Source organism: Macrobrachium nipponense, chromosome 2 (assembly GCF_015104395.2).
Source record: "Macrobrachium nipponense isolate FS-2020 chromosome 2, ASM1510439v2, whole genome shotgun sequence".
Lineage (NCBI taxonomy): Eukaryota > Metazoa > Arthropoda > Malacostraca > Decapoda > Palaemonidae > Macrobrachium > Macrobrachium nipponense.
Genome location: NC_087201.1, coordinates 34,372,532 through 34,396,606, shown reverse-complemented (window position 1 = coordinate 34,396,606; position 24,075 = coordinate 34,372,532). Strand labels below are relative to the sequence as shown.

General features: G+C 35.7%; 1 protein-coding gene across 1 annotated transcript in view; it reads right to left on the bottom strand.

The window, feature by feature from the left end:
* Window positions 1-4,357: 4,357 nt before the first annotated feature.
* Window positions 4,358-24,075, bottom strand: part of LOC135221155 (elongation factor Tu, mitochondrial-like) — a gene marked incomplete in the record, with an annotated part of 114,001 nt that continues 94,283 nt past the window's right edge. Inside the window, 2 exon segments of the mRNA XM_064258979.1 lie at window positions 4,358-4,802; window positions 16,284-16,480. Coding sequence (XP_064115049.1) covers window positions 4,613-4,802; window positions 16,284-16,480 — 387 coding nt within the window.

Sequence of the window (24,075 nt, the reverse complement as noted above, 5' to 3'; positions counted from 1 at the left end):
GCCAGTTTCCTCAGGATGATGGCAAGATCCCCCATTCAAGGAATGAAAGGAACAGCAGGAGCAGATGCAAGAGCTCCTTCCATTAGAGGAGGGAATTCAACAGGAGCTCCGATCACCCGAAGGAAACCCTGGGTTAGGGGGCCCTTTGGTACAGTAAGAACAAATGTGGCAAGGGGGTGGGGAAACATGGGGTTGAGTGCCAATCACCACTGAAGGAGTCACGAGTCACATTATTTGGGTGATGGCTAACACCATTGTAGGTAATGATGCAAACCTATGCGTTGTTCAGTTGTCGATGTCACTGCCACTGCCACACGAGTTACAGGAGTCCCAGAGAAGTGCGACACTAGGCCTGGGAATGAGGGAGTGTCAGGGAGGCCAACCAAACATGGTGCAGATCCCCAGACTGTGGCGCTGCCACACCTGAGGAACTGAGAGAGAAATATCGCCCTCATAACGAGAGGAGGCCCACGAATAAAAGTTGTCCTTTGTGCCAGCCCTCCCCCCAAAATATTCTTTGTCAGACGAAGAAGTGGAGGGCAATATTTCCCCAAAGGGAAACAGCAAGAAGAGGAAGCTTGCTGAGAGGAAGGATGACGAAGGGTCAGCCACCACGGGCGTTGTTGGAGGCATGTTATCCTCAAACAAAGCCCTGGCAGCCTTCCTCATATACTTCTCCCACTGCTCAGACGACCAGTAGCAACACTCAGTACACGTTAAAGATCTAGAACATTCACGCCCCCAGCATCTAATGCAAAGTGTGTGAGGGTCCACATTGGGAAAGGAATGGAAATTACTGCATTTCTTGCCCCCTACACCTGGGCATGCAAGCTGGGAGAAGGAGGACTTACATGGCTTATTGGATTCATGGATTTGCATGATGTACCATAATAATCACAAACACACGATCAGACAATATAAACATTCAACAAGAGATCACACCAGGAAAAGGTGAAAAAAATTTAACAGCGGTTAGGTGGAGACACGTCCTCACTCTACAGCGGCAAAAAGCAAATGGAATGTTTCTGACCAGTTTGGACAAGACTCCTTACTACCAGACAGTAGTTAGCTTGTTTGAAAACACAACGGCTGATTTCCAGCCTTAGCTGAAATTCCTAATGTAAATGACCATGGGTTTGTATAATGTGTAGGAACAATCAATATTTATGTCTTAAAGCTAAATTTACAGAATGATCGTATTTGTATAATTGGGGACCTTAATTCTCACCCCACAAAACAATTTTATAATGAACTTACTCGCTTCTGTCAAAATCATGCTCTTCAAACAAGCGATGTAATGTTCCTCCCTCCCTCCTCCTATTCATATGTATATAATAAAGCGGACGCAATTACAACCTCCTGACTGGACCACTGCATCACATCTCCACAACTTCATGATTCCATTATGACCTGCAATATTCGCTAAGATCTTGCAACGGGCTACGATCACATCCCATTACAGGTGTCATTCAGTACCCCATCCCTCCCTACCGTGAACCCCCTAACTGACCCACCACCAGCGGTAAACTGGGATTTTAAAAACCAACAGAAAACCAGATACTTTAGGGCGACCACAGAAACCAGGTTGCGGTCAATAGTTCAACCGGCAGACGCCTTACTTTGTACTAACACAAATTGTAAAAATGACCAACACAGGAGGGATCTGAATGAATTCCATTTGAACATAATCTCCGCTATGCTTGCTTCAGGCAGGGCTGCCTATAGATTTCGTCAGGGTAATTCTTGTTAATATACCTGGATGGAATGACTTGGTTAAAGATCTTTATACATACTCATGAGAAATGTTTTTACTGTGGAGGCAAAATGGTAGCCCGAGGGAAGGACACACTGCATTACTACATTACTAATGAGACAGGTGAGAGTGCAATTCAAACTTGCTCTTAAGCACTGCAGATTAAATGAAAACCAACTAAGAGCCAATGCAATGTCTAGAAACTTAGAATGTGTTGATTATCCTCGTCTTCGGAAAGATATCCAGTCCTTAAATCCCAAAACTAAAAAGCTATCAGAGAGAGTAAGGACAGCAGTGGGAGACGAGGCTATCACAAGCTTGTGGGGCAATCACTTCAACAATATCCTGAATTGCATAAATGATCAAGATTCCCGAAGGGATGTAGATAACCTTCTTACTGCAACATTCAATTTCATTTTGCAGACTATATCAGCAATGCCATAAACAGCCTACCTAATAATAAGTCGCCCGGCTGTAATGGTCTTCCCGCAGAGGCTTTCAAATTCTGCCATCCGATAATTTACATTTTGCTAGCTGCCCTATTCAATGCGTGCATAATTCGCCAGTTTCTTCCGGACTTCCTACTCTTAGTTCACTTGATACCATTAATCAAAAACAAGTTAAAGGATGCAGCTGACCCTGGCAACTACCGGCTGATTGCAATCACAATGATTGCATCGAAGATACTTGAGTCTGTTCTTCTAGTGAGACTTCTCCCCTTTCTACACACCACTGACAACCAGTTCGGGTTTAAAGCAAACCACTCAACCGACACCTGCATCTACATCCTGAAAGAATTGCTGAACTACTGCCTATCATCAGCCTCTCCTGTTTTCTGGATGTGAGAAAAGCATTTGACAGAGTAAACTACCTGAAGCTGTTCCTGAAGCTGCATAAAAAAGGCACACCCCTCTATCTAATTGGCATTTTACATTGCTGGTTCTCCACACAGCAATTCTGTGTCAAATGGGGTAACGTATTATCGTACACCTCTGGCTCCCTAAACGGGCTTCGGCAAGGGGGAATTCTCTCTCCATACTTGTTTAATACATACACAGATGCCTTGAATGTCAAATTGAACTCACTCCCAATTGGATGCACTGTCAATGAAACAACTATAAACAACCTCTGTTATGCTGACGATATGGTTCTGATTTCCCCATCAGTGCAAGGTCTCCGACTCGACACTTGCCGCCAATATGCAGAGGAATTTGATATAATTTACAACGAAACCAAGAATCAGTGCATGTCACTGCTCCCGAGATCACTTCAGCATATTGCAGAACCACTAATTTTCCTCAGAAACCATCGGCTGGAATTTGTGCACGAATTTCTGTATCTGGGTTACATTATCACCGACGACCTAAAAGATACAGCAGACATTGAACAGAGGCGTTGTAAACCATGTGCAACTGGCAACATGATTGCAAGGGGTTTGCCTTCTGTCACCGAGATGTGAAACTGCTGCTATTTCGCTTGTACTGCTACAGTATCTATGGGTGTTCCCTCTGGACGAACTATACCCGAGAGACCATGAGACGTATTACTGTTGTGCACAATGACATTTTGAGACGCATCACAAACACTCCCCGCTACCACTCTGCCACACAGATGTTCAGAGAAAACCACCTGGACAATTTAAAAATCATTGTAAGGCGAACAATGTCCAGTCTGGTAACCCGAGCGAGAAACAGCAGCAACTCACTCATACAAATCATCCTAAGGAGTGAGGCACGATCTAAATTGTGGGTAAGATGGGAAAATGAGGCCTTTGCCCCCTAAAGAACTTAATTTCTGTATGGCAAGATGTCATCTGCAGATTCTGTCATTATTATTATATTTATTGCTGAAATTTTACTTTTTCACTATTACTGTGAATACTATAAAGTTAGTTTTTTTTTTTACATTCAATCTTCGTATTTAGCCCTCTGAACCTGACTACTGTAACCACCTAAGGTCTCTAGTTGAAATTTAAGTTATATATATCTGTGCACTAACTTTTCTAACTCAGTGCACTTTTTTTCTCACCAATATTATTACTGTTATTACCAGTATTATGATTACTATCTTTTATGCTACTATTGTGGATAAGTGCCAATTATTAATTTTTTTTACCATGTTGTCTCATGTATCCAGATTGTATGTTATGTCTGTATTTTGTATATTCCACATAGCATATGGCCCTGAGCTGAAATAAAGGATATTATTATTATTATCATTAATTAAATGTTTATTAGGTTTGGAAATGAAAATATCATAATAGAACAAAAACATGTCTGAAATATTTGTTCAAAATACAAAAAAAACTAGTAACTAGTGAAATGCAGTTGTATATCGGTGAATGAGGTTTTGCAGGAAGGTTGTGGGGGAGAAATGCTCATATTAGTCAAGTGTATTGAACAGTTAACATTACTACTATAGTATTCTAATTTTTCCTATTCCCCTACTGCCTTAATGAATATTATATTATGTCAATTGATCATTGAAAAGTGTATTTACCATATATAATAAGTGAATTAAAATGTAATATTTGTTTATATAGGGCTAACTTTACAGAATGAGCATAATTAAATGTTTATTAGGTTTGGAAATGAAAAACGCATATATAACAAAAACATGGCAGAGATAATTGTTCACTGGCCAAGAAACTATACATTTAATTCTTTAAGAGATTTTACAACACACAGGACAATTTTTCACTACTTACAATTTTTACAAAACATATTGCAAATATGATTTATTTCATAACACAGATTTGTCTCAAAACAAGACATTAAGTCTCATTGACCTTCACCTAGGCTTTGGTAGATATACATTATTTTTCCAATGTGATCACTACTTGAACACTAATTTCAACACCTAAGCAGCAGCTTTACCCAACAACTTTTCTCTCTTTTTCTTGCCCCCCTGCAAAGCTTGCCGTTCATCTTCAGACAAAACGGTGTTGATCTTGGTTATTACTCCTGTTCCAACTGTTGTTGAACCATCTCGCAATGTAAATCGCTGGCCTTTCTCCAACACCATTGGCTTAAAGAGACGTAAATTAAGCCTGCAAAAGAAGTGTTTAACTTACTTTTGACTGCAAATTAAAAGTTCAGAACAGACTTTTACATACGGCAAAATGTCACTTCTAGCTGACATCACATACACAAATCCATCAATCCTATATAGCCCACAAGTTCCCGATATATACATGTATTCTTGTCTTGTACACAGTAGCTAAACAGCTGAAGGCAACTGTCCACATGAGTGCCTTTGACCAATCACAGACTGTAACAAAACAAAATCTAGGGGATGTAAAGTGGTTACTCCACATCTGCTCATGGGCTTTTTATGAAAATTTTTTTTACATAAAAGTTGTTTGATCACAAACCATCAGTCAAGTAAAGATTTAAGGTCATTCAGCAATGTCATGGGATTGTTGAATTAATTTTTGATAAAAAAAGAAAAATTGTTAAAATTTACAAATGTACACATACTAATGCATACAAACTAGGCATATCATTCATTATTTTGTAGTAGTCCCCTAGTTATATGGGGGTACATTACAATGACCCCATCGTTACTTGAAAATATCGTAATTCAGAGGGAGCCTAGCCTTCACTATACAATCTATACATACACTGTACTGTACTGTTAACTCTTTCATATTTTTAATTGGTCTGTAATTATTAATACGTGGTACCTTGACATACAAGTTTAATTGATTCTGTGACCGAGCTTGCAACATTTCAATCTGCTCATAGATGGAAATAATATTAATCCATTCCAGCCCCCAAAACCCCACACCAATTTTGTTTAATGTTTAAATAAGAAAAATGTACTTTTTAATTTACAAACTACGCTACACTTTATTGCTAAACTTAATTGCAATTTTTTTTATTTTGTTTATTTTTAATCATCTTCCCTGACTTTTGCCTTTTTTTACCACACTTTCCTCGCTTCCATGTACAAGGAGTGTCACTAAAAACCTGTCCAAGGTTCATTTCTTCCTGTCTTTCAAAATTTTTCAAAAAGGACCCAAGCAAGTAACGTTAAACAACTCCCACACACGACCTGTTGCAGTATTTTTATAATGTTTCTTTTCAATATACAATAAAATTTTCTCCCACATTCCCAACAATTCCTTAATCTAGCTTGTAGCAACCTACTATGACACTGGCTCCTTTCCCTCCTCCTCCAAAACCTGCAAAGCCTTTGTACACTGCTGTTGATGTAGCCCCTTTAATTCCTCTATTATCAATTCCTTGTGCTCCTCGACAAGGTTGCCAAGATCTTCATCCATTTCCAGGCCCAAAGACTTTTCGAGGGACAGTGTGGAAGGCTAAATATGATCAATTTTTTCTATTTATTTATTTTTTTTTAATGTTTGTTTGCTTGTCTGGGTGTGGGGATTTTGTTATTTTATTAATCATGGTTTTTGCTGAGGTGAAAGTTGATTTTAATTAATGTTTGTTTTTCTTTTCTTTTTTTAACTTGCAGACAACAAGGAGGATGATCCCACTGAATATTTCAACTCAGATCTGCCAGCGCGTGTTAAGAGGTTACTATTCATGGAATTTGTAATAGTGATATTTTGTTGACCTGGGAAATGTCCTTAAGAGGCCAAAAATTAAGGGGCTTGCTTGTTGAACCAGCATTCGCAGTATGCTACCAGAAACTTAAAATTTTGTGTGTCAGAGTCAAGTGACTTTCCGCAAATAAAGTTCAACAGCAGTGAAAAGAAACAAAAACCTGGTGTTAAATCTCTTCAGTAAGAAAAAGGATATCGATAATATGGACTGGTCAATACTGAGCAAGCTGACTTCCAATCTGAAGAAGTCTCAAGATCAAAAAACGGGGGGAAAACTTTAGTATCGGAAAGGGTTCTTTTGATAGTAATAACATGGGAGGTTCCGTTGCTAGGTAATTGGGTCCTACCCATGTAAAAATATCTAATCTTTTGGGCCAGCCCATGGACAGCTGTTAATCAGCTAAGTGGTCTGGTTAAACTAAGATACACTTAACTTAATCCAGTACGGGATAGAACAACAGACAATAATGGAATCTATTCTCTCATACATTGTATAAGAAAAAGGGAACCAATGAACTGTTTGGCTAATTCAAGAATAATCCCTATAGCAGGAGAGAAATTCAGGGAACAAGTGTAGTTTTAGAAGTGGAAGGTCTTCACCTAAAGACAGAATATTGAGAAGAGATAGGAATATGCAAAGCCAATATTCTGTGCTCTTATAGACTGAGAAAACATATGATTCAGCATGGAGGGATGGAATGTGGAGAGATGCAGAACACTATGGTATACCACTAAAAGTGATAAGGATACTAAAGAACTGGTACCGAGGTGTGTGCAGCTGTGTACAGATGTATGGACAGCAAAGTGACTTGTTTGCTCTTGGAAGTGGGCTAAGATAGGGATGTGTTATGTCACCCACCTTGTTTAATGTATTTATTGACCACATAATGAAAAGAGTGATGGAGAATGAAAATAGAGGGGCTAGTATTGGTAGAGAAGTTTTTATGGATTTGGACTTTGCTGATGACGTTGCATTGGTTGCTGATACATGGCTGCTGCTGATAGGTATAGTAAAGATGATGGAGACAGAGACAGAATTTTGGCTTGAACATCAGCAGAAAGAAGAGCGAGATCATGGTTGTGAGTAGGGATGACGATTGGGTGCACATGGAAGATATGTCAATCAGAGGACAGGAACTCAAGCAAGTTGAGAAGTTTGTATACTTGGGAAGTGTGGTAAGAGTGCAGACAGGAGGCAAATTGAGGAAATACAAAGTAGAAAACTAGGAGCAGCAGGAGCTTTTGAAGTTCTGAGAAGAAACATGTAGTCAAGGAATGAGATTAGCTTGAAAACTAAGATGAGAATATTGAATGCACCAGTCCTGATGTATGGTTCATCCCCCTGGGCACTGACCAGAACAGAACAGAGGTGAGAAGGTTGGATGCTTTTGAGGTGAAGCTGCTGAAGAGGATACTTAGCATTAAATGGGACGATTTTTTTAGGACTGAAGACATCAGGATGAGATTGAGGCAAATGCCAGTCAGTATCAGGCTGAAGAGGGGAAGACTGAAATGGTTTGGCCATGTTGAGAGAATGGATGGGAATAGGGACCCCAGGAGAGCACTGAGAGTGGTACAAATAGGAAGAAGACTGCTGGGAAGGCCAAGAACAAGAGATCTTGAAGAAGAAATCCAGAACCTAGAGGAAGTGAGGGAAATGGCTCAGGATACAGACAGATAGAGAGGAACTGTATCAGCCTTATGCCACTGGCCAGTGGCGGGAAGATAAAGTAAAGTAAATATTGCATTTGATTGTTTTCATATTTTATCACCATACTAAATTTATATTTAGAAATTTCCTTGATGTGAATTCTTATGGCTTTTACATACATACAGTAATATTTTAACTCTCTCCTCAACATATCAATGCATGGTCCCACATTCAGTCTTCAATCAGCTGGGCGTGACATCAAGATAGTTACATATGATCTTATACATCTTTTATGCTAAATTTTATATTGAAAGCTACATTTTACACTGAAATGCTTTATACTTTTTCTTAAATATGGTTATCATTAAACTATATACTGTATATGAAAACAAATTTTTAATACAGTTTTTATTAGAAGATGCAGTAGGCCGTCGAACACCAAATAATTAGTCAGTTCGAAGTACAGTGGAACCTCGACATACGAAAAATCCAAGTTACGAAAGCATACGAAAATAATTCAGGTTGCGAAAGGTTAAAGTCCGAGATTCTCCTGGACCGCTGAGTACAATTTTAAAACTCGCGCGCCGCCAACTGAGTAGACTTGCCACCATCCTCCCGCTCTCCTATTGGTTCCTGATGCTAGTCACCGCTGTAAGGTCCTGCTCTCCTATTGGTCAGCGTCTGTCACATCATGCCTCTATGTAAAGGCGTTCCTTGACCGTTTTTTGAGGCAGCGTTATCATAAACACTGGAATTCGTTCGTTCACATATATTTCGTTTGTTAACGTAAATTCGTGTTAGTGATTTCGCTTTTGTTGTACTGTAAGTTACTTTATTGTGTTGTGTGAGAACTTTATTACTTACGTTATTAGCCATGGGTCCCAAGAAAGTTGCTGAAGTTTACAGAAAGAAGAGGATGCTTTCTATGGGGAACGAAGATGGAGATAATCAAGAAGTGTTAATGTTTTCTGCCATTTGTTAATGTGTTTCATAAAGTTCAGTGTTAATGTTTTCTGCCATTTTTTAATGTTTCGTAAAGTTAAGTGTCCATATTTTCTGCCATTTGTCCTCCTCCTCTGTCACCACTTTCGGAGATCGCCTCACTCGAAAGGTAAGGTTCCACATTTTACTACATATGTATGTACTAGTACAGTATTTCTTGTGCTATGTACACTTTATTCACAGGTATGTACTACAATAAAGGTTATATTAGGTATAGAATGGTCCAAATTGTTTTAATTCATTGTTTATTGGTCTATTTAGCTTTATAATAAAATTTACTGTGGTGTTTTTGTAGGGCTTGGAACGAATTAGGCAATTTACATGTAAAACGTGGTTCGAGATACGAAAAAATCAGGTTACGAAGGCCGCTTTAGAACGGATTAATTTTGTATCCTGAGCCATGACTGTACAAGCATTTGTTCAAAAAATGATACAAAATTTTCTTGAAAATTTCATATGAAAAATGAAATGTTAGACATAAGAAAGGTTTGACAAACAAGGTACCACTGTATATTATTTATGAAAAAGACATTCGTTATTTCTTTTCAAATGTAAAGTTTATAAACTTTGAAGGTCGAATTTTGTGATTTCCTAAGGCAGGGATTTTGAATATTATTTAATACTAAGAGGTAAAAATTTTAAACCCTTTCAATGATAAGGTAGCAATGCTCACATACATTGTAATGGGAACTCATGGCATAGGCACCCTCCTTAAATTACTTTTTACATGATTTTGCCCTTTTAATTTTTTTTAAAAATTTCACTGGCTTTTTAATATTTGTTACTTACCTATGTAGAGTTGCATAAAACATATAAGTATTTTTATTATTCCCAATGATTTATTTTCACAAAAAATTATTGTAAAGTAACAAAGACTGCAAAAATGAAATAATGAATATGAGGTGTTAATACAACGTTAAATTACACAACATCACATTGACAATTTTCTAAAACAAGGACCCCAAGGAAATTAATTATCATTCAAAGGATATATATTTGTATATACTGCATACATGTTTCGCTATACCACAAAGATCCAGTACCAGCTGGCAACGCATTGAATAGACGCTGCATTATCGATGATGGTGTGTAGTGGATTAATGTTCTGTGTGCTTTCCTTATTTTTCCTGGTATAGTTTTGGGCACTATTAATCTACCTCTGCTTCCTCTTTCTGATATTTTTAGCTCCATGATGTTTTCGGCTATTCCTTCTATCTGTTTCCATGCCTGAATTATCATGTAGCGTTCTCTTCTCTTTTCTAGACTATATAATTTTTTGGATTGTACTATACTAGCTGTAAAGGACCTTTGTACACTCTCTATTTGTGCAATATCCTTTTGATAGTGTGGGTACCATATCATACTGCAATATTCAAGTGGACTATGAACATGTATTTTAAAAAGCATAATCATGTGTTCAGCTTTTCTTGTTTTGAAGTGCCGTAACAACATTCCCATTTTTGCTTTACATTTTGCCAATAGAATTGCTATTTGATCATTACATAGCATGTTCCTATTCATCATCACACCAAGGTCTTTAACTGCTTCCGTATTTGTGATTGTCTCATTATTTGGTCCCCTATATGCATATAGCTTTCCTTCTCTGTCTTCATAATTTATTGATTCAAATTTGACAGAGTTAAATACCATCCTATTTACCTCTGCCCAATCATATACTTTGTTAAGGTCTCTTTGTAGCGAGTTCGTATCTTCATCACAAGTAATTTCTCTACTTATTCTTGTGTCATCAGCGAAACTACTCACTACCGAGTCCTTAACATTACTGTCTATGTCTGCAATCATAATAACAAACAGTAACACCGTACCTTGTGGCACACCGGATATTACCTTAGCTTCATCCAATTTCTCATTGTTTGCAATAACTATCTGTTTTCTGTTGTGTAAAAATTCTTTTAACCATCTTCCCACTTTATCCACTATACAGGTTACGACGCTCTTTCTTAAATATTCATTGAAAAATCCGCCCCGGGTTACGACGCTTGTTCCGAGGTTACGACGCTGACGCTTCCGACGCTCCGAGTTAACGACGCTTTTAAAAAACGCATACTATGATAAGAATCCTTTATAGTTTAGCACAGTTTCTCTCTCTCTCTCTCTCTCTCTCTCTCTCTCTCTCTCTCTCTCTCTCTCTCTCTCTCTCTCTCTCTCTCTCTCTTTGAATTTTCCGACAAAAATAATCACTAATTAGTGTATTTTGATGTTTATTTTCATGACTAAATACATTTTTATAATACAAAAATTGATTTACTAATTTTCAAATATTAATTTTGATTAATACTGTATTAGTAAGTTTAATAAGTTGAAATGATATCACATAATACAAATAATAATTCTCTCTCTTTCTTTCTCTCTCTCTACTCTCTCTCTCTCTATCTCTCTCTCCCTCGTCTCTCCTACAAAGATGTATGTTTTTTTGTATGATAAATAAATGATTTACTATTTTCAAATATTAATATTAATTTATACAGCAATAATATCAATTCTAAAGAAAATACCATAGTGAATTAGTAAGATTTTAGCTTATATTTAAAAAATTATGGAAGAATGAAGGAATGCCCAATCTTCTTCCAGTAACCTTTTCTCGAGATCCAGGTACTAAAACTGTCAGATATATCAAGTTCTGTGACAGCCAGGAGGGGGAAGAGCTGCAGTGTTGCAATCAGGTGTTCATGAAATTTTCCCCCACCCCCCTTCCCCTCTCTCTCCTCTCTCTCTCATTTACTGAGACTCGAGATTTTTTATGTACTTGTACTATTTGTTTTTAATACTTTCAAATAATAATAATAATAACTGTAATTACAAAATTCATATGTGACAGTATTTTAAAGAAATACAATACGTACTAATCTATCCATGTCACTTTTAATTAAGGTTAACTACTCTCTCTCTCTCTCCTCTCTCTCTCTCTCTCTCTCTCTCTCTCTTTTGCCACACAAGATAATAATGTGCCATAGTGGTAACTCACTCCCTCTCTTTCGCTGGAAGCGTTATAAGTATTTTTTGAGAGAACAAAGAGAGATAAACACTCTCTCTCTCTCTCTCTCTCTTATGGTAGTAGTATGTAAAATGTTTATTGATGATTTCAGTTATTTAATAATAATAATAATAATAATAATAATAATAATAATAATAATAATAAAACTTTAATTGCAAAATTCATAATGGTCGTATTTTAAAGAGATGAAAATGACCTTTCCATTTCACTTGTAAGGATAATTCCTCTTTCTTACTGAGATCAGAGAATTTTTATGTAGATGCACGTGTTTATTATATTTTCAAATAATAATAATAATAATAATAATAGAAGTAGTAATAATACGATAACTAATTTCAAAAGAAAATTCTTCCCTTCATCTTTTTCTGTATCAATTTCCCTACCTCATAACTCCAGTGACACTCAAGAGCTTAACAATGCCATACAATGGTCAACGAATTTAATGGTTTTATGTAATTCTCTCTCTCTCTCTCTCTCTCTCCTCCCATCTCTCTCTCTCTCTTTTATCTACCATCTCTCTCTCTCTCTCTCCTCTCTCTCTTGTATTTTAATGAAAATATACAGTAATTTTTGAATACACAGTGTTGCACATGAAAAAAGTAAATTAGTGATAATTTTAGAGATACAGCCCTAAGAAAAATTGCAAATTAGTGAAATTTTCCCTGTGGACATGTTATCAAGAACGTCATTCCGGCTTACGACGATTTTCGGGTTACGACGCGTCTTAAGAACGGAACCCCCGTCGTAACCCGGGGACTGCCTGTATTATGTTTTCTAATTTTCTTCGCTAATATATTATGGTCTACCTTCTCAAAAGCTTTTGCAAAGTCTAGATAAACCACATCTGTTTCATTTCCGCTTTTCATATTTTTGTATATGTTCTCACGGTGGACTAACAGTTGGGTTTGTGTACTTTTTCCGGGTACAAAACCATGTTGTCCTATATTAACAAATTATTTTTTATTAAATGTTTCATAATATTTTTCTTCATTACCCTTTCATAATATGTGATGTTAGACTCACAGGCCTATAATTACTTGCCTCTAGTCTTGATCCATTTTTGAAAGTAGGGGTAATATATGCTAATTTGTGCTCATCATAAATCTTGCCTGTATCTACACTTTGTCTTAATAATATTGCAAGTGGCTTTGCGATAGAATTAACTACTTTCTTTAACAAAATAGCAGGGACACCAGACACCATCAGGACCTGCAGCAGCTCCATTTTTAATTTCATTAATAGCCTGCACAATATCAGCTTCATTAATATCTATGTCAGCTAAATATTCACTATTTTCGTCCCTTACTTCTATATCATTATCTCCATTATCAATTCTAGGGGTGAATTCTCTCTTATATCGTTCTGCCAATATGTTGCATATTTCCTTTTTTTCATTCGTTAATCTCCCTTCAATTCTTAGAGGGCCTATTTCTATTGTTCTTTTATTCATCTTTTTTGCATACGAGTATAATAGTTTGGGGTTTTGCTTGATATCAACTAAGGTTTTTTCATCCAAGTCCCGTTTTTCATTTTCTTTTGATTGTATAATCTTTTGTTCTGCATTTTCTATCTTACTTTTTAGTTCCATGCATTTTTTTCTTTTGCAAGACCTTTTTTCCACTTTCTGATTTTCTGGAACAAGATCCTTCTGTCTCTTGGTATGCATGACTGATGTTTACTTTTCTTCTTCGGTATATATTTATCCACTATTTTCTAATATTCTATATAATATCTCCGTATTTACCCTTATGTCATCACTTACGAAAATGTTATCCCAATCTTTGTTTAATTCTTCATTTATTTCTGACCATTTTATATTTTTTTACTGTAGAAGTTGTATTTTCCATATCCTTCCCACTTTTTCATTTCTTGCTTATCTCTGTTTTCACTTGCTTTGGAATGGACTGTTAATTCTATGACATTATGGTCTGAAATACTTGCATTATAAACTATTATTTCTTTAACATAATTCACCTCGTTCACAAATACTAGGTCTAAAGTATTTTCCTTTCTTGTTGTCAGGTGATTTATTTGTTGAATGTTGTATTCTAGTAGCATATCTAATAGCTTTTCGAATTGCCTCTTATCTTCTGCACTACTATTACTCTCTTTTTTATCTGTATAAATACAACCACAATCTCCTTTTCGTTCTTTCCAGTCTACGAAAGGAAAGTTAAAGTCTCCAGATCGGAGAATAGTCCAGTCCTCGTGATTTCTACATATATCATCCGATTTTTCTATTATTATGTCAAACTTTTTAGTATTAGGGGGGTCTATATATTACTATGTTCATTAATTTTTCAGATTCAAATTCTACCGCTATTAGTTCACATTCTGAGTTACTATATTTCTCATATATTTTTCCTTGTTTTTTGTCTTTCCCATATATTGTGGTTCCCCCTTGATTCCTAATTTTTCTATCTGATCTATAAGTTTGGAACCCTTTTATTTGATCATCATTCCCAGTCTCTTGGGAATACCAGGTTTCACTTATATTCATTATATCTATTTTCTTTTCAATTTGGGTTAGTTCTTCTAAGTACTCTATTTTTCTTTTTGAGTTACTTGTAACTAAACCCTGCGCATTCATCACGATGATGGTTTGCGTGTTTTCTCCTTCATTTAATATTGGTAATAATAAGGATTTTCCCATGTCTCTTTCCTGTTCTGGTATGTTGTTCTTTTCTTCATTTCCAGAAATTCTGCCATTAAAAAATCCAACTTTTCCATAACATTTGATCTTCCTTCATCATAATTATTCATTTTGGGTCTGAATCTGCAATTTTCTCCGTATCTGCAATATCCTCTTGCATCTTAAATACAGTTCTTATCTCTTGAATTGTATCTTGGAGCTGATGCTTGGAAATATTTTGCTGACACACCATATCGCGGTGACAGCTGGTTTTTTCCTTTCACCTGATATTCCTTGTTCCTCTCTTTGTTTGTTTCTTTCTTATTTTGGATTTTATTATTTGACTGATTATTTATTTGATTTTGATTCATGGCTACAGGGTGCATATATTTACATTTTTTGTCGAGCTTACAACCTTTTCCTTCTTTTAGGTTTTTGCATATTTTTGGATGTACATCTCTGCAATCATCCTCATAGCTGTCTAGGTATGCACATTTACCATATATTTCATAGTTGTGACATACCTTAGGATGTTTGTAGTAACATCTTTCTCCGAATCTGCAATTCCCTCTTTTCAAAAGGTTGCAGACTGTTTTTCTTGTCTATTTTTTCCTCTTTCCCATCATTGTTCAGATCTGGGTAGAGCCTCTTTGGGATTTTCTTTTGTGTTGTCATGTCGTAATTTATTTCTTCGTATGTATGCTGCCTGATTGCCTCATATGTAGTATCAATGAGTATCTCTGCATCCATAATTTTATCTTGTTCTTTGTTTACCTTATTTTTTTTTGTCATTTCAGTTTTGTTTACCTCTTCCGTTTTCCTCTTTTTCTTCATCCTCTTCCTCGTCTTCTTCATCCTCAACTATTTGTACATTCAGTCTTGATTTAATAACATTGTCTATCCATGATAGACATGTTGAGCAAAATATTCTGGTATCTTTTCTCATATCTTGCATTACTTCAGCACATTGCGGATGCGTCGGAATGTTGCATGCAGCACATTTTCTGATCAGGTTTTGTGGATTAACTATGCTATACCACACCTTACACAGTTTGCATGCTTTTGGCATTCTTTTTCTTCTTGCATCAATTAGGATATTCACAATGTTCACCTTATTCATTTTCTTTGTCGGAATATGTTGATTTATGTATATTTTCTTTATGAGTCTCTTGACCACTTTGATTTTATTTGGAACTTCTTCAATTATTTTCAAGATGTTTTCTGTTGATTTGTTCCAAATTTGAAGGATCATATCCTTCTAATATATCTATGAATGCTTTTGCATCTTTTTGGTTATGGCTGTTGTTGATCTCATAGATGAGAAATGCCAGCTCCCTTCCTGCTACCTCACCATATTGCGAATCTGCTAAACACGCTAAATTTTGCCATTTTTCTCCACAGTTGGAACTTACTGCCATCTTGATCTGATTTACAGTATTTCACTTGATAAACTAACTTAGTAGACACTTTATACTACTATTTTCATACTAATCTTATCACCGACAGTTCACGAACACTTCTAGATATTATAAATTTCCAGACGAATGTTAAACGCGTGATATCTATTGATTAATCAAACTGTGCGCGGTAACGTCTCACCAAGCAAAATGGCACTGAGAGAGAGAGAGAGAATTTACAAAGAATGGTATAACTTACCTAGCATCTTCTCCAGGCATAACCATCTCTTTATCATATAGAACAACCTGTGATGTTTGGTCCCAGGTTTTGCTGAAGAGCTGCATTTGGATAAATGAAGCGAATGGTTTAGAACGACCTCCCTCTTCCTTAGTTAAAATGTAAACTTGCCCATCTACGTTGTCATGTGACTGTACAGTTCCTGGTTTGGCCATAACCTACAACAAAATGATTATTATGTAAATATCTAAATTAAATTCTATTTATAAAAAGGTTACTCACTTCATAAATTCACTTTTACATTTTATGTCAATTGTAAAGGACTACTAAGTATGATGATACTAATAATGACACAATGCTTCACTTAAATGGACAAATAGGAACTCCTGCCCAGGATCATAAATGCAATTAGGAATAAATACAACTCCTGCCCAGGATCATAAATGCAATTACGGATGAATACAAACGCAAAAGTACAAAGGTGAGATATGTCCACGTTGCTGTTAATGTGTAAACATCATGTAGCAAAGGTAGAAAAAAAATGTGATAAAAGTGTCTGTTCCACAAAAGGGTGTTAATCAAGTGCTAAACCTACAAAGTAGAGCACTTTACCACATAATAGTTTTCACAATGGAGATCCTGATAGTGTGTAACTTCTTGTCAGATTCTTAATACTATTGTCTTCATTCTTTAAATTCTTTGAAGGTTTAGAACCATCCAAACCATCATTGGTGGTTTGGGAAGCTCAAGTAAAAATAATGGTATTCTATACAAGTAACAAAAAATGAAAAGTTTCAACAGTACTAAAACCCTAAAATTGTCACTATACAGTACAGGCAGTCCCCGGGTTACGACGGTCTCGGCTTACGACGTTCCGAGGTTACGACGCTTGTCAATAGACGTTATTTCCAGGGTTACAACGCATGTTCCAGGGTTACGACTCCTACAACGCTCATCTGGGAGATGAAATATGACACCAAAAATGCAAAATAATCAATATTTGAAGGTTTTTTTGATGAAAAATGCCATAAGAATGCAGTTAATATAGTTTTCAATGCACCCAAAGCATTAAAAGGTTTTCTTAGGATTTTTGACGATGTTCCAGCTTACGACGCATCTCAAGAACGGAAACCCCGTTGTAACCCGGGGACCGCCTGTACATAGAATATAGTAGAACTAAAAAGTCTACATAATAAAAAAATCTGAGAACACAGTTATGTCAGTAAGTCTTGTGATAAAACAACTCTCGTAATGTCTGATTTGATTCTCTTTTGGCAATTTATTTTAGTTTTAATGCAGACACCACCATTAGTTACCTTTAGTACTTGTCTCTCAAAATAAGCTTTACACAACAAATTAGTAACTTTATGCATTATAAAATTATACTGTAGTTGCAATACTTATACAGTCATCTCTCTCTTTGTGTTTGACAACTGCAAACCACACACCATGCAAAACCAGGATGATAAAAGGATATTGTGGAGGTGGTAGGCAGGGTGGGATAAGTGGGAAGGGGTAAGCTAGCATTTGACTTCTTGAGAGCCTTCATAACTCTTATTAGCTTATTAGCATCTTTTACTTAAATATCGTACTGTTTATCACTTCTGATTGGCAGATAATTGTGGGTAAGATGCTATAGTAAGCACTTATTGGGTAAGAGGGGTGGGACAGCTGAATTCGAAGGGTTGTGTGAGTCATCATCAGCTTCAATTATATGAGGTCATCTTTTAACTTCAATTATTTTATTATCAAATAAGCTTTTTTGAAGTTGAAATGCCAGGAAACTGAAGAACTTGGACAGTTTACTAAATAGTATCAGTAAAACTGCCCAGTTGTGTTGAGTCAGAACTTTCCTTAATGTGTATACACAGTGGTCCCCTGGTTTTATGCGTTTCGCATTTCTGCAGTCCACTTTGTTGCAGATTTTTGTGGAACACCTTATTCACTTTTTCACGAGGAACTTTCACTAATGTGCGGATTTTTCTTTGCCGCCCAAAGTTTTAAGTGTTTTACATTTCGCTTTTCACTTTGTTGCAGATTTTTGTGGCACATATTTCACTTTAACATAGGGAACTTTCACTAATTTGAGGATTTTTGGGGGGAGCAGTATCTAAAAAATCATCACTTATTCATGTTTTTCCCAGAGCAACACTACATATTCAATAATTACTGTATTTCTTCATTAAAACATGAGAGAGAGAGTCGCGGGGGATGCGTACCAAGACCCCCCCCCACCCCCCCCCCCCCCCCCCCCCCCCCGTGAATAGTTAGAACCCGCGAATGTTTGGTACCCCTATAAAAACGTTAAAACAGCCTATTTTGTTAGTTAAAACTCAAGAAAAACCACTAAAAATGTTCATACTTGGTTTTTTTATTAGTTTTATCACAAAAAGTGCATTATATGATGAAATTGATAAAAAAAACCCCTTAAATTTGTGAACATTTCTCATAGAAAAATACAGCGAATGCGTGAATTTTCCGCAAATAATGCGGGGAAACGTTCCCGAGAGAAATCCGCGAATCCGGAGAACGTGAATACGGGGGGCCCACTGTATACGTGTGTGTGTGTGTGTGTATATATTATATATATATATATATATATATATATATATATATATATATATATATATATATATATATATATATATACACACACACAGTGGTCCCCGTATTCGCGAGGGATGTGTACAAAACAAAAGCCCCCTCGAATAGTTAGGACCCCCAAATGTTTGGAACCCCCATAAAAACACTAAAAACAGCCTATTCTGTTAGTTAAAAATTAAGAAGAACCCAATAAAATTTTTTATACTTTGGATTTTTTAGTAGTTTTATCACAAAAAGTGTATTTTATGAAATTTATAAGAAGAAGAAAAAAAAAAATGTGGACATTTCTCATAGAATAATACCGCGAAGTGTGGGAATTTCCCCTAATAATGCGGGGAAACGTTCCCGAGAGAAATCGGCGAATACGGGGGGTCCACTGTGTGTGTGTGTTTGTGTGTATATATATATATATATATATATATATATATATATATATATATATATATATATATTATATATAATGTATATATATACGAATAAGTTTCAGCCACTTAAAAGAGACCCAACAAATGACCTCAAAAAGAAGATGATGAGACTAACAGAAAAAGCGAACAAAGAACAGAGAACAGTAAGCTTTCCAAAAATCATCGGAGACTTTGCACCCGGATACTGCTACGGCACAGTCAAGATCCACAAACAGGGAAACCCATTATGGCCCATTATATCCCAAATGACATCCCCCATGTATAAAGTGGCTAAGAAATTGAACGAAATTATAACGCCGTACATTCCTTCAACGTTCTCGCTAAAATCATCGACGGAATTCATCGATCTACTGCAAGACACCACACCCGACGAAGACATAGCATCTCTGGACGTCGAAAGTTTATTTACTAACGTACCAGTGGATGAAACAATACAAATCATCATGAACAAGATATACCGCTCTGAAAAACCACCATTACCGATACCCGAAAAGATCTTAAAAGAGATGCTAGAAGCATGTACAAAGGAAGCCCCATTCTTCTCACATAGGGGCGAAATATATCGGCAAAAGGACGGCGTAGCAATGGGTTCCCCCCTTGGGGTTCTTTTTGCAAACGCATACATGGCACACACAGAAGAGGTCACTTTTGAAGAACACCCAAAACCCAGAATCTATGGGAGATATATTGATGATATCCTTATCACAACAAAGGGCGAAAATGACATAGATGAACTAGTGAATAAACTTCGAGCAAAAATGTACATTAAATTTTACGGTAGAAAAAAGTAATGAGAAAATGCTCCCCTTCTTGGACGTACTTGTGACCCAGAAAAACAACAAATACAATACCACCGTATACACTAAAAAGACAGATGCTGGGAGATGCTTAAATGCTAGAGGAGAATGCCCTGATGCATATAAACGGTCTGTGGTAAATGCATACATAAAACGTGCCTTAACACACTGTTCGACGTGGAAAGCGACGAACGAAGAAATTAACAGAGTTCAACAGCTGCTCACAAATAACGGCTACCCAGATGACATGATCCAGTAAGTTGTCAAAAAGAGATTAAAGGCTTTCCATAACCCGACCCCGAGGGACAACACACAAAGACAAAGACAAAGAAATAGTGATATACCATCAGATATCATACAACAAACACCACGAAGATGAAAGGAAAGCCCTCCTTCGTATACTGCGAAGAGGAACCACCCCCCTAGCACCATATAACAAAATAACAGCAAGAATTTACTGCAAGCCAAACCTTACGGCCTCACTGGTAATGAAAAATAGTACGGCTCCATCGACGGAGAAAGAGGTTGAATCTGATATAGTATACAAGTTTGTCTGCGCTGACAAGCAATGTCAGTCCCCCCAAAAATGCTATATCGGACACACAACCACTACACTCAAACGTCGCATGCAGGCCCACAGAAACCAAGGTGCTATTCACCAGCACTTTGTGGATACCCACAATAAAAAACCATCCGTACAAGAACTTCTCACAAACACCAAAATAATACACAAGGAAGGCAACTACAATCGTTTATTGATATCAGAAGCCGTCAGCATCGCCATGCAACGCCCAAACCTTAACATCCAACGCGAGGCAGACCGATCTTTGCCCTCGTGTAGGAGGCAGCCCTTCAACCGCGTGGAACAAGACCACCACCACACGCGGACAGGAGCGCACACTAACATTTTGTTAATTAAACTTATATGTAATTAATATATATTTATGTAAAAGTTGTATAAAATAACTTACTTTCAACTTTTGATATAATTTCTGTTAACATATTTATTTATTTGTCTTATTTTATGTTTCACTATAGTCTTTTGTAAATATTTAAAACTAGGTATCTGGCAATTGTACTACCTTTCCGTCCTCATGACGTCACAAAACGCATGTAGGCTCATATTTGTATCAGTACGCTTGATAACGTCAATACGTATAGGTTGACGAAACAGCTGTCACGTTTTTGTAAAAATACTGGAGTAAATGGAAGAACCCCATTATGTGTCCATTAGTAACCTGAACAATGAAGTGAAGAAAATAATTAGAAAATATGAATCAATTTCAAAAAAGCTGGTAAACAGTGAAAAAGCCATTCTATTCAATGAATGTTGTATCCGTGAAAAATTGTGCCCTAGAAGTATATATATATATATATATATATATATATATATATATATATAATATCTATATATATATATATATATATATATATATATATATGTATGTATATATATGTATGTGTGTGTATATATATATATATATATATATATATATTATATATATATATATATAGATGTATATATGTATATAAATAAAGATAAATACCACGAAGGAAAAATAAACGAAGGAGTCTGCAGACTCCTTCGTTTATTTTTCCTTCGTGGCATTTATCTTTATTTATGGATTTATCACGTTCCTAACTTTCGTGATTCTGTTAAACATATATGAATATGTATATGTATATGTATATATATATGTATATATATATATATATATATATATATATATATATATATATATATATATATATATATATATATATATATATATATATATATATATATATATATATATATATATATATATATATATATATATATATATATATATATATATATATATATACAGTGGTCCCCCCATATTCGCGGGGGATGTGTACCAGACCCCCCCGCGAATAGTTAAAATCCGCGAATGTTTGGACCCTCCCTCTAAAAATGCTCATAAACTCCCATCCTAAACATGCAAACACCAAAGTATCCCTTAAAGACCATCCTTCATCAAATATACATAAAATATCCTATTATGGTTCATATTAATCTTTGAAATATTATTAATACTATTTTAAAGTAAATCTTACATTTTATGTTTATACATAAATACATACTATGTACGTACTGAATGACTTAGTTACGTATGTGAAAATAATTCAGTCCCCCATAAGTATTCAGTCATGCACGTTTTCTTTCATACTGTTACTATTTGAGACATCCATTTTCTTTTTACAAGGGAACAATGGAAATGTGAAATCACAAATACCAAATGTCTACTTAAAGTATTATCCTACATCAAATATTCCATTGAATTGGTATTATTAATATCATTTTAAAGTAATCTTAAACATTTTACCATTGGAAATATATAAACAGCCAATAGCAGAGAGAGAGAGAGAGAGAGAGAGAGAGATGCTAGTATCTCGTGGGGAGAGAGAGGAGGGAGAGAGAAGAGAGAGAGAGAGAGATGAGAGGAGAGAGAGAGAGCGAGAGAGAGAGAGAGAGGAGAGAGAGGAAGAGAGAGAGAGAGAGGGTTGTCCTATTTAAAAGAGGTGAAGTGGATAGATTATTGTACTTCTTTAAAATACTATCACATATGAATTTTGAATATAGTTATATTACTATTTATATTATTATGCAAAAAATATAATCCAAACATACACATGTACCATAGAAATTCTCTATATCAGTGAGTAGAAGAGAGAGAGAGAGAGAGAGACGAGAGAGAGAGAGAGAGAGAGAGAGAGAGAGAGAGAGAGAGAGAGAGAGTTTACATTATCCTGAGATATGGCAGCACAGTTGTTGGACCCCAGCCAACTCGGCTTGCTACTGGAGTTCAAAGAGAGAGATGCGGGGTAAAGAGCATTTTCTTTCATTCTTCTTACGTAATTCTTTTTATTTATAAACTACAATCTTGCTAATTCACTTTAGTATTTTCTTTAATGAATTTATATTATTGATGTTTACATTAATATTGATATTTGAAAATTAGTAAATCATCATCCAAAAAACATACAGCTTTAGAGAGAGAGAGAGAGAGAGAGAGAGAGAGAGAGGAGAGAGAGAGAGAGAGACTATCGTAGTATTTGTAAAATACTTTACATATGATTTGTAATTACAGTTATTATTAATTATTATATTTGAAAATATTAATAAAGATATTACGCATATATGTACCATAAAAATCTCTCATCTCAGTAAAAGAGAGAGAGAGAGAGAGAGAGAGAGAGAGAGGGAGATGAGAGAGAGAGAGAGAGCGAGAAGAGAGAGAGAGAGAGGGGGGGGGGGTGGAAATTTCATGCCCACGTGATGGCAGCCACAAATCAGTACCTCCTTCCCCCATCGGTCACTTAACTTGATACGTATATGAGTTTTTAGTACCTTGAGTTGAGAGAAAGAATCTGACTGGGATTTCCTCGTTCTTCCATAATTTTTAAATTTATAAGCTAAAATCTTACTAATTCACCTATGGTTATTTTCTAATGAATTGATATTATTGCTGTATAAATTAATATTAATATTTGAAAATAGTAAATCATTTATTATTTTATACAAAAAAACATACATCTTTGTAGTAGAGAGAGAGAAGAGAGAGAGAGATAATTAGTATTTTTAAGTTTATGTGATATCATTTAAACTTATTTAAACGTACTCTTCATACAGCATTAATCAAAATGTTAATATTTGGAAAATGAAGTAAATAAGTTTTTTTATCATAAAAATGTGTATTTTGAGTCCAAGAAAATAAACATCAAAATACACTAATTAGTGATTATTTCGTTGGAAAATTCCGCGAATGCGGGCGAGTTCCGTCCGCGAATAATTTCTAGATAGATTCCAAAGAAAAAATCCGCGAATGTGTGAGTCCGCGCGAATCCGGAGAACGCGAATACGCGGGAACACCTGTATATATATATATAATATATATATATATATATATACTATATATATATATAAAGATATATATATATATATATATGTATACATATATATAT